Here is an 11,629-nt window from a genome sequence, read left to right on the forward strand (position 1 = left end):
AAAATACGCCAAGATTCATTTCCAAATAATTTGCTGTCAAATCCTATTCTAGGTTAGATTTAGACAAAATCAACTGATGGGCTGGAACCAAAACTCATTATATTTGCGTGAAGTGACAAAACATGGAGCTTGGTAATTTGCCAAATACGAATTGTCTCTTAAATTAGCAATATATATTCTTTTCGTAATAAAATTATTAGCTTAGGATGCTGCTCTATACTTCCTTCAGTGAAATTTTGCCACAGGTAACTATTGATATCTCATTAGCATTGCAGTTTCACAAAGAAACATCACCACTGCAGGGAAGAAATGAAACCTGATATAGTTTATGGAACACGTACATATTAATCGTTATGCTGAATTTTTTTTTTTATTTAGAGGGGGGGAGGGCGATATTTATAATTGGGAATCTTTTTTTCAAAACTAATTTGAACTTTTCTTGGTTTGAAAATGGTTGAGGTCGGTAGAAGGCTATTATTTTTATTTCTCACTTTTATAAGGCTTGCTATCTCTTCACAAATTTTGCCTTTTTTGAAACGTATTGCCCAGCCGCAATTTTCTAACATTTTTTATTGTTTGCATTTCAACACTAGAATCCTACTCTGGGAAAATAACCAAGTAGTAAGTTTTAAACCTAACGTAAACAATGTATTAGATTTAAGACATACATTCTCGGTTATTTTTCTAGAGCATAGCTGTAATTAGGAAATGCAAATATTATATATAAAAATTTTCAGAAATGTCAACTAACAGTAGTATTTAATTTTTCTTCGCTATCAAAGGACGTAGATAGATGCTTGTAGTTGCAGCTGTCCATCGCCGATGGCTCTCGTGGATTATTGCAAGAAAGTACTAGCAACGCAGCAAATTTTTTTTTTAAATAAGACCTGTCTTAGTTTCTAACAACAAGTGGAACACGATATCAGATACACTAAAGCAGCGACCGGCAACTATACTGCCATACACAACACTACGATTAAGCTATTCATTTCTAGTAACTTCACAGGTTAGCATTTGATTTAGAATGATCAATGTTCTCATGGCTTTGTCTTTCCGTTTTAGAAATGGAAATTATAGGCCGTGTGACGTTTAGAGTCGAATAACGCAGCCATCATCCAAGTACTAACGTGTAAAGCACAAATCTGAAGAAATAACAATTCCGAGTTGGAAGACTGGAAAAGATGCAACAGCAGGTCCTTCGTCATAAAAAAATATAATGTATGCCCCATTGACTATAAAAAGTTTTCACCATTGCTGCTCTAGAGTCTAGATCTGCCACACAGCAGAAAATACAATCCAAAAAGTTGATGAGAGCTGAAAAAGCAGATAACTACACACACGCATACAAAAATTCCACCGCTCCCAATAAGCTCGGCTCTGTGGGCGCATTCTTAATGAAATCGCCACAAAATTTTGTATGTTCAATTTAATTTGATTATGTAATCGTACCCGGGTTAAATCATTGGGATTTATTCAAATAATGCCATTTAGATCTGAGCCCTGGCTAATATTTAGTCATAGGTGTTGAACATTCCCCAAAAAACTTTTGCCAAGTATCCATATTGCCTAAACAGCAAAAAATAAATATTCTCAAACAATAAATGTTACATGACTGATCAAACTTCAATATATAATTTACAATTTCCTTTAAGTCCGATTCTTCGCTCGCTTGGAATCAGAAATAAATGGGCATCTGATATCACTGCTACCATTGCGAATAAAATTTATCAGACTATTCTTGGAGTGAGACAATGACTTTCGCATACCGCAAAAATGCCCGTATCATGATGTATATGAGAAGTACGATTTCAATTATGTAAAACGATTGTCCACAGAAATGTATAGATTATTACCGCCTAACAAAATGGGAAATCCGGAACAATGATTCCCAAACTGACGGCAATTACCCCTGAAGGAATAATTTGACAATTTTTAGGGGGCAATTCATACGCTCACTGTCTTACGAATTTATTTTTTAATTTCTGTCTTTTCCCTGGTCTACGCAAAAGCTCAACGTACAGCGTTCGCATCTATAGTCGAAGAGTAGTGCAGCCACGGGGTTACTAGAGACAAATTAACAATGCTTCGTCGTACAGATAGATTGCATCAGGGTTATAATGCAGAGCGAGCGCAGGTTTAGCATCTTCGAGTTGTATTGGAAAGTACAGTAGGTGGCATGGCTGTCAAAGTGGAATATACCAGATTGTCGAAGATTCAAGTCTCAAAATCGACTCTGCGAAAACCTAATTTTGGGTTGACTTGCAACAGGAATATCCCATCCGTTCAAAGAAGGCAGTAGTTGACATTTTGGACTCAATATCCTTGAACTTATTGCTGTAAAAAAATTGTCTGCAATGGCATCGATTGAAACATAATACGGGGATAAAGTCATGATCATGCGATAATGTGATATGCAGGTTCAAACATTTGATATCGTAGAAACAGTCCCACCATTCTCACTGGGATTAAATTAGGATGTTGTTCCTGCGTTTAGGTATTTTTGTGTTATTTTTGCTTTATATTTGATAAATTTCGTGCTGGAATTTAGTTTTATATTACGAAATGGTTAATTGATCTTTTGCAAACTCGATTCATGGGTAACAATATTTAAACGTGGGTTATAACAGAAATTCTTTCTGGATAAATTGATTCTATATTTTTTCAGAATGTTAGAAGCTTACTATTTACATAGAGTCGACTTAGTTTTCTACTAATAAAATTTTGAAAACCGCATCTACGAAAATCGGCCGTTCCCATTCCATGTTATTTGTTTCAGAAGCATGAACTTGATGGCTCTATTTCAGTAATGGCGCGTATCAGTATTGATTTCAAATTTAATCGATATGCTGTGCTGTTTTAACATAAGTTAGTGTCAAAAAAGTTTTCACCGCGACTCCCATTGAGAGCTCTTTCTCGACCCATCAAAGGGTCGGGACCCCTAGTTTCAAGTGCCCCGTAATCGATAATGATTGAACTTGAATATAACGCTGAAGATCTTGCAGCGATGAAGATAAATAATACAGGATAATAATTGCAACTCAAAGGACTGGGCAGTACAAATTGGTAAGTTTTCCAAATGAATGAACGATACCCGGTAAACGTGGAATCCCAGTAATTGTTTGAAGTATTGACAAAGCAGCCTTCCAAATTTTCATTTCTTTTAAATATTTTCATGCCACGAGATCGTATTGGATGCTGAATATTACTTATCTGTCTGTCTTCATTAGTTATCGTCATGAACTGGTATACACCAATTTTATGAATTTAATTTGTACTATATCGTTCACATTGCTATTAATAACACAGTCCGGCTGTCATCAACCGCTACACCTCGAACTTATCATCTGTGGAATGATTCTGGAGCAGCATCGAAAAGAAAATAGGATTCCCAGTTCAATCCTCTGTAATTTTCAGGACAAAAGAGACGTTTTGATACCGTTACACGCTGGTGCGGATTATGCCCCTTAGGTGCCCTAAGCACTGAAGATTGTGGTGCCCCCTTATGTGTAATTTAATTATAAAAACAATACCACATAAGTGTATTAACCAATAAAAATATTCACAACCAACAGTAAATAAAACAACTTTTACGAACCTTTTTTAAGGTTCTTTAACTGTTATATATAGCCGATATATAGATCGGCAAATACGCAATATCGGGCCGATATATCGGTTGAACTCTAATCCTGAGGGAGTGTGACAATAAAGATTCATGCCTCCAGTCTCCACATGAATCGAAATATATACCAAAGAATACAAGTCACAGCTGTAGTTTGAAATTTGACCGGTACCTAGTAGTCTACCTCAGGGTGGTTTAAGGTTGCTAGATTGAAAGACCGCAAAAACTTTTGAGGAGGTCTCGCGGGCCGCAAGTCGGAGAAAACCCAAAAGTGATCGAAATATCGCGAGTTTACTTATTTTAAATTTATTAAACAACGAGAGTTTACCGTTCTAATCAGACTAATATTATGTTGCATGGGTGGCGTTCCTTCAAAGAAGATAATATATAAAGCTCTCAGTTATTTTAAAATTAATTCCAGAGAATCACCGTTGTATTTTCCGCATCTTGCGTTTAATGTCGCTTCGAATTATATTTTTTCGTGACAGATATTACTTGAAATCAAACCAGACACTGTGTGAAGTGCAAGGAAATACGTTTCCGCCTGTTCTCCTTATGTCACCTTTCTTGTGATACTCATTTTATTACGAATTGTTATATTTGAGTAATTTAAAATTTTCAGCGTGAGCAAGCTTAGTGCCATCGTCAAATAACAACCAAGTCCGTCTAAGTTGGTATTTCTGGACCTAGCTAAAAAACTGGATTGCGCGGCGTTAAGTCGGCTCTGCGTTTCGTCACTACTGTCACATGGCCCACGCTTGAAAACAGAGGAGTGTTTTTACTAAAATAAAGACACAAAGCGTTAGAAAAAGGGTTTGAATCTCGGGATCCCAACCCCAGTTGAAATAGCTAAAAGAACTCAGAAACGTTCTGCTATTAGATACAAATATACGCTAAAATTGTTCTGTGAGCCGCACGGAATGTATCAGCATGACAGGGTTTGGACTACCCTGGTCTACCTCTTAAAAAAACTCCCGACTTCGCTGACCACTAGATTGTTGGAATACGATCGTGGAACCGCCACATAGTGCAAATAGTTCATTGGTCCAATTGTTGAAAGGAAAATAATTTTTTTAAACAAAAATGCAGCAACAAGGAGAATACTAGGAAGAAAAACAACAACAATTTACGAAAACGACTCATAAGCCCATTTCGTGTCAAATAAATAAGTGTCAGTGTTTATTTTTAATAAAAAAGGTTAATATGATACTTAAAGGCAAAAAATAAGCAAACATTTTGAAGTTTGAGTCGCCTGGTGAACTCGTAATATATATTTCAATAAACACGGAAAAACTATATAAAATTCGGCTCTAAAATTTCTGTGCTGCCCCTCTTTGCTTGGTGCCCTAAGCACGTGCTTATATTGTTTAATGCTAATCCAGCGCTGGTTACACGCGAAGTCACACCTTTCAGGTCCATATAAAATAAAGTTGGCGTATATTAGTTGATGCTCATACAAAGCTTTGTTTGAAATGACTGAAATGACAATACCACCCTATATTTATAACACGAGGCATCAAACAATGGAGATTCGCGAGGAAACATTAATTAAGATGCAATGATTACATATGATAAAACTTGTAATCTCACGGTACAATGTCATCACCGACTCATACTAATTACTTATCGATCTTAAGATCGGTAAGTATGTTGATAGGTATTTGTCTGTTTGGTTGTTTATTTGTTTGTTTGTTTGTGACCGTGTTTTCATATTATATAAATTACGTGTTTTCTCCTGATGTGCTTAAAAAACCTATGCTTCTTTTTATCAAAATATATTTCAAATCGAATTTATTATGTGCAATTCAAGGTGACATATAAAATTTAAAATTGTGTTTAACGAAATGAAGACGGCAGGATAGCCAGCTTACAGCAGCGAAGGCGAACGAACTTTATTACGAACGTCCATTTAATCGCTTTTATATTGTAACATAAAAAAATGTTTAACACAGTCGTAAAGGTTCATTCCGTCGAGGGGTTAGACTCGAGTTTATGACCTAATACACGTGTCGTCGAATAGTTACAGGCAAGATACGTACGCTAATCACCAAAGTAGATTGGATCGCGAGTTGAATTTAAAAACATCTTCAGTAATTCGATGCTGAATACTACACCAGAACGAACACCGACGTCACAATACCCGTTTCTACTCACGGTCACGAAAAGGCATGGCCCAATTACTGATAAATAAAACATTTCTGATAACTAAAATTACCATTTCATTCTGTGAAATAAACGGATCCACGATAAAAAGATCCGAAATTATAAAAACAACTATCAGTTTTATAAAATTTTAGACTCCATTTTGGAATTTGCCTCTACAATTAAAAAAAATAATAGTTCAATATTGAATGAAGAGGTACATAAGGCTTGAGGCCCCTCTCGTTGTGACATTGTTGTTACATTTTACACGCTGCAAACCGTTGGTGCGATGATAATATATATTGCCTCATTTTAAGGGAGATTTAGAATTTAACAAAATTCGCAGATGATATAGGCTTAATGTAGATATTATAATAATGTTAAACCAGTTGTTCATCTAAACTAAACCATGACTCCATTCAGAGATGTAGTAACCTCATAACAAAACAGCAACAATTACTCGGGAAGACGAGCATATTTTGCAATTACAACCATCTCAAGAAAATGACCAATGCGTTATTTTCAGGCTTGTCCATGGGAAACGTCCCATGGGATGGGATGGGACAGCACAAATGTGTTTTTCTCATGGGACAAGCGGACGTATATTGCGTATATCGCGTATAACGTATAGGTGATAGTTAATGAAATATTACATTCTAGAGCGCGATCGATTAGAATTCTAGCTTTTCCGGGAAACTGGTGGGCCGATTCGGACGAATCTTGTCTGGGATGCTAGTCTACATAACCCAGTAACTTTTTTCATTGCGATCGGGCCCGAGAAGGGGGGCTATCTGCTTTTTTTATAACTGTGTTTACATCAGATTTGCATGTAACATGAAAGCTAAGGAAAGGGTACAGGAATTACCCAGATTAACTGAACTATCATAAACGGTCGATGGGCAGAGCAGCAAATTGATAACTTGACATGCGACTAGTTGGGCCGTAGAATTGGGCTGCTTCCTGAAAAAATCAGAAAACGAGTGTCAGAAGGATACTGGATTGCCATAGTCAGGCAAACATTTTGTCAGTTTGCGTGTATCTTTGTGCATATAGTCCTATTTGTAGACACTAGACCTAAATATTCATAAATTTAAATTTTGTTTACTTCCGTTGCATTAACTAATAAGCAAAATGCAAGAAGTGACGTGATCACGTTTTAGCAGTTGCTCAGACACTTTTGTCACTCAGACAAAATCTCAGGCATGGTTGTAAACATTACCTCATTTTTGCACGTTATTTTCTAGTTTTTAGTTGTGTTTCAAAAATTCAAGTATGAATCAAATAACTCAATGATAACTTTGTCTCCTAGAAGATTTAGTTTGATTGCAGTAATCAAAAATTAGTATTTTGATAGATGCGATAAACTAGACTAAACTGTCCCACCAGTACTTTGAATGACAAGTTGTTGAATGTTTTCAATCAAAACAATGGTATGAAACATATGAACTAGTTTATAGGCGCCAACTTGCGAAACCCCTTTAAAAATACACCTGAAATTTTGCAATGGTGAAGTAGAGGATTTTTCGGACATCGAAGGTCAGGTAAACATCCATGAGAATCCAATGGGATGGGATGGGACAGGCATGAATTTTCATGGGATGGGATGGGACAGAAAAATATGTCCCATGAACAAGCCTGGTTATTTTACAACATATTTATTACCTCATATAGTTACAAGGTTTTTGCACCGACGACAAAATTCAGATCACTCTTACCTCGTTTTAGCGAATAAGTTCAATGAAATATCGAGATCGAATACCAGCATCTGTATAGTGTCTAGTAAGAATGCGTCCCTCTTCCATACAAGGCTCTGAATAGTGAAAATGCCTGCAGCAACGACCTATAGTTAGCGCTACTACTTTCTACTCTACTTTCTTGATTGCTGCACTTTTTCAACTTGGTAACTCACGATAATATTTCTAGAGATAGCACTAGTTTAGATCTCCTCATTTGTTTTGTTTGTAAACAGTGTTTTTTACTTTAAGTAGAATTGTCATAATAACATACACGAGGGCATTTGTTGTTTTTCACGTTCCAGGCATTTTTAAAACAAACATTAACTTTTTTTTTAAGCTGTTCATGTTGAAGTTATCAAGAAAACTATATGCACACTACGTTTAGGAAAGCTATGCATTCGATCAATTTAGTTTTAGCTTCCTGAATTGATATTTCTTCGTGATATTTCTTTAATGTTTTAAAAAAGATGGATACAAGATTGAATCAAAAGTAACTGCTTTAATTAATCAACCTCGCTCGCAAACAATGCGTTCTAACAACATATTTGAGCCTTTATACACTATAAACAGGCCGACAATTACTAAACGTCGAGAGGTCAATAGGACATGGTAATTTTAACGATTTGAGTTATAAATTTATATGCGACAGAATTTTACTTGGACAAATGCCTCACATTTTGAGTGATAAGTTATGAACACGTACGGACTGTCTACTTGATATGATGTAAAAAGACTTTTCCCAATGATGAGAAGTAGATTGTTTGCAAAAGTTTCATCTGGAGGTGACTGCCCTAAAGTTTTGTCTTGAATAACGGATGAAGGCTCGAATAGTCATTTGCCACCGATGTTTTTTTTTTCATAATAGAGTATGCGAAAGATTTGGTAGAATTCTTGATGCCTATCTCAAGCAGAATATATTTTATTGATGATAATGTATTTATCAAAACGATACAAAAAAGATATTCAATGAGTTATAATTTTACATAGCTAATAAATATTATTGATTATTGACATTATGAATACAGTGGCGACTCGAGTGATTAAACGGTTCCTCGTATCTTTGTATGAATTCAATGCAAGTTTAGTCGAACCACCAGAAATATTCATTTTAATTAAATACATCAATACTAACAATTTTCTCTTCCGCTGTCTGTAAAAGCTCTTGTGTTTTTTGTACTGTATATTGCCATCCGCTAATGTTGCACGGCTTTGCAGAAACGGCAACTTCTCTTTTGTTTCTGTGTTCCAAATAGTTTACTGAACGCGCTGCACGTGAAATTATGGGTAGGCCGTCATCGAATTCCTGTTCCGCTGCTACCAGTTCGTCTTCAACTTTCTTAGATTCCGTGAAAGAGCGAATAAATACTCCTTCCATTTGTGAAAGAACTTTTATTTCGTTCTCAATTTTTTCCACAACCAGACTGATCTCAATAAGATTCCTTATTCTTTCATCTAATTTGTTTTCCGTCTTCTCCAAATCTTCGTGAATAACCTGTTTTGCGCTGTCGGATATACCAACTGGTGCCTCTGGCGGTGGAGTCGTTGATGGACCAAACTGAAATTTTAAGTTGTAATTTAAAATTTAAATTATACGTAGTAGCTATTTCTTCCTACGGTTAGAAAAACAGTTATGCGGTGATCTAAAAACCTTGTAATTCAATTACTGCAAAAATTACTTTTAGTTACTTTTGCAGTGGGAAAAAGAAAACCTGGAATTTATATATATAGTTAATTATTTGTTAATAATCTTTAAAAATCACGAGGTCTATATCTACTTATCATCATTAGGAATATTATATTTTTGTGGGTCACTTAGCGTGAGTCAGTTATCTATACATGCGATATTTGTATGAGCCAAATATTGAATATTACACCAGATGCCAAATTCTCATACCACGTAAACGAATATGTTGCTGCTGTCATAAGTCAAGGTGAGATATGGCATAACATTGTATAAACAAAACTCTATAGCCGAATGGATGCATTATAGCTTTTATTCCTATTAAATCTAAATCAATAAATATTAGTTACCATATTTCCAAATCCCCAGATAAGCAGTTTTTCTGATGGCTCGTTTTTGTCGTTATTCCAGCACCGAGCAACGTCATCTGATTCTTTTGATACGTCGTCCATTCTATTGCTGATGAATGAAAATCCTCTTTGCCGCTTGAAAAATGACCTTATTTTTGATAGCTCTCGTTGAATTAAACTTTTGTCTTCCAACTCCTTTATTCCCTTATCTTTGAAAATATTGTCAGCTTCTTTCTCATGCAAACATTTTACCTATAAAACAGTCAATCTGTTTCAGTGATTTGTATCAATATTGCTATTAAAGTTATAGAAATTGTAAGGGGTTGTTTTACCTTAGAAATAAAAAGATGAATTTTTGTCAATTCCAAAATTATTTACTATGTGTAAATTTTTAAATTATGAATCATGAGTATAAAAATTCCAATTTTGAATGAAATGATTTAAAAGGGAAATAAATCCTCACCAGACTATGAACGATGCGAAGCTCATCATTTTCGTCAAATCTATTCAATATAACTTTAAGGTCTCTTCTTAGTTGTTCTTCTAATTTTTTAAGACTGTTTTGAGAAAAATATATTTCATTGCAAATTAAAAACTTTCTTTATCTTTTAAAAAATGGCATTATCCAAAAGGACTAACCTATGTTCCTTATTCGTCACATTAAACATAAAGTAATATTGGTGTTGCAAATCCACTAATTTGAGACGGTAAAAAATGTACTCACATTTCAAGTTTTTCTTTCTGCTTTTGAAGAGAAAGATTGAGTTGTTTGGACTTCACAGCTAGCTCCCCAATGTTTTTGATCTCTTTATTCAACCAATCAGTCGGGGGCGTACACTCACTTTTAAAAAAGAAAGGAGGTTGAATGCCAGTATTTAATATATGGCCGCTGAAGTTGTATCAACTGACCTCAGACAAAAAAGCCATATAACTTCCTATAACTTCATTTATGTGTAATTCACTAACCAATGATTGTAATACCTCGCAATTGTTGCATAATCGGTATTTTCTAACGTGTAATGCACCACCATAATTCTATAATTTTAGTCAGTGACCTGTCAGTGGCTCCGCGAAATTTTGCCAAGAGATCAGTCTTTTCAACTTCCATGTAAGTGCGCTTAACTTTGCTTTGAGCAAATTTTTATTTTAACAAAATGAATATAACGTTAAGTGTATATGGTGCTTGATGAACCTGGTCAAAACTTTGCAATTCATCCACATTGCCAAAACGGCAACTTATAATTGTCAAATTATACTGAGGTGTTCATGTTTTACCGCATTTGAGGCCAGAATTCATTTAATCTTGGACTAATGGAACTAATGATTAAATATGTGCAGTATTTTGAAACTAATAAAATTTCAATGATTTATTTTTATTTAATTAATAGAGTTTAATTGTGCAACGTACCAACTGGCGGACTTGTGAACGTAGATACCAGAAACACAACATTTAAAATGTTTTTTCAGTACTTTTGCACCCATACAACAAGTATGCTTTTCGGATGAAATTTCTTTATTTTCACAACACATATCTTTCGAAAATCTTTTCGGTCCGTCTTCAGGATTCCAGGTTGACCATGAAGACCATGAAGATGGTTCTGTAGATGGTTTAGCGGTGCTCGAACCGATCGATTCGCCTCCTAAAAACCAAACATAAATTTCAGTGTAAATTGAATCTTACTTGTTTGATAAAACTATACGTATAAGTGATCGTCGTTTATGATATTTTTGATCCGAGTTCGTAAGAAATCAAAAATATTTTATTACTTTATAACGGAGACGGCAATTTTTTATCCTACTTGTGAATAGTTCGCAGAAATAAAACAAAAGAATCGCATTCGAAAGTCTCAACATGCTTTAGGGTACGTATGGGAATCATAGAAATGTAAATATAATGTATACATAAGATTATTATTGGTTAAAGAACTATCAAAAACATTCTTCAATTTTTCAACAAACCTTGATAGCAGTAGAGACGCTTCCCTTCACTCGTTTCCAGTATGATACTAGACAAAACTATCAGCATGATATTCATTATCATTCGGAATTTCATCACTGGCATGTCTGTTAATTGGGGATCTTCAAATTATATATTATTAAA

General features: G+C 35.0%; 1 protein-coding gene across 1 annotated transcript; it reads right to left on the reverse strand.

The window, feature by feature from the left end:
- Positions 1 to 7,862: 7,862 nt before the first annotated feature.
- LOC120347674 (uncharacterized) lies at positions 7,863 to 11,629 on the reverse strand. The gene is made up of 6 exons (XM_039417735.2): positions 11,488 to 11,629; positions 10,937 to 11,168; positions 10,253 to 10,369; positions 9,992 to 10,085; positions 9,529 to 9,780; positions 7,863 to 9,052 (listed from the first exon to the last, which is right to left on the reverse strand). The coding sequence occupies exons 1-6, from the start codon at positions 11,588 to 11,590 to the stop codon at positions 8,606 to 8,608; spliced, it is 1,245 nt and encodes a 414-aa protein (XP_039273669.2). The 5' UTR covers positions 11,591 to 11,629; the 3' UTR covers positions 7,863 to 8,605.

This window comes from Styela clava, chromosome 11 (assembly GCF_964204865.1).
Source record: "Styela clava chromosome 11, kaStyClav1.hap1.2, whole genome shotgun sequence".
Classification (NCBI taxonomy): domain Eukaryota; kingdom Metazoa; phylum Chordata; class Ascidiacea; order Stolidobranchia; family Styelidae; genus Styela; species Styela clava.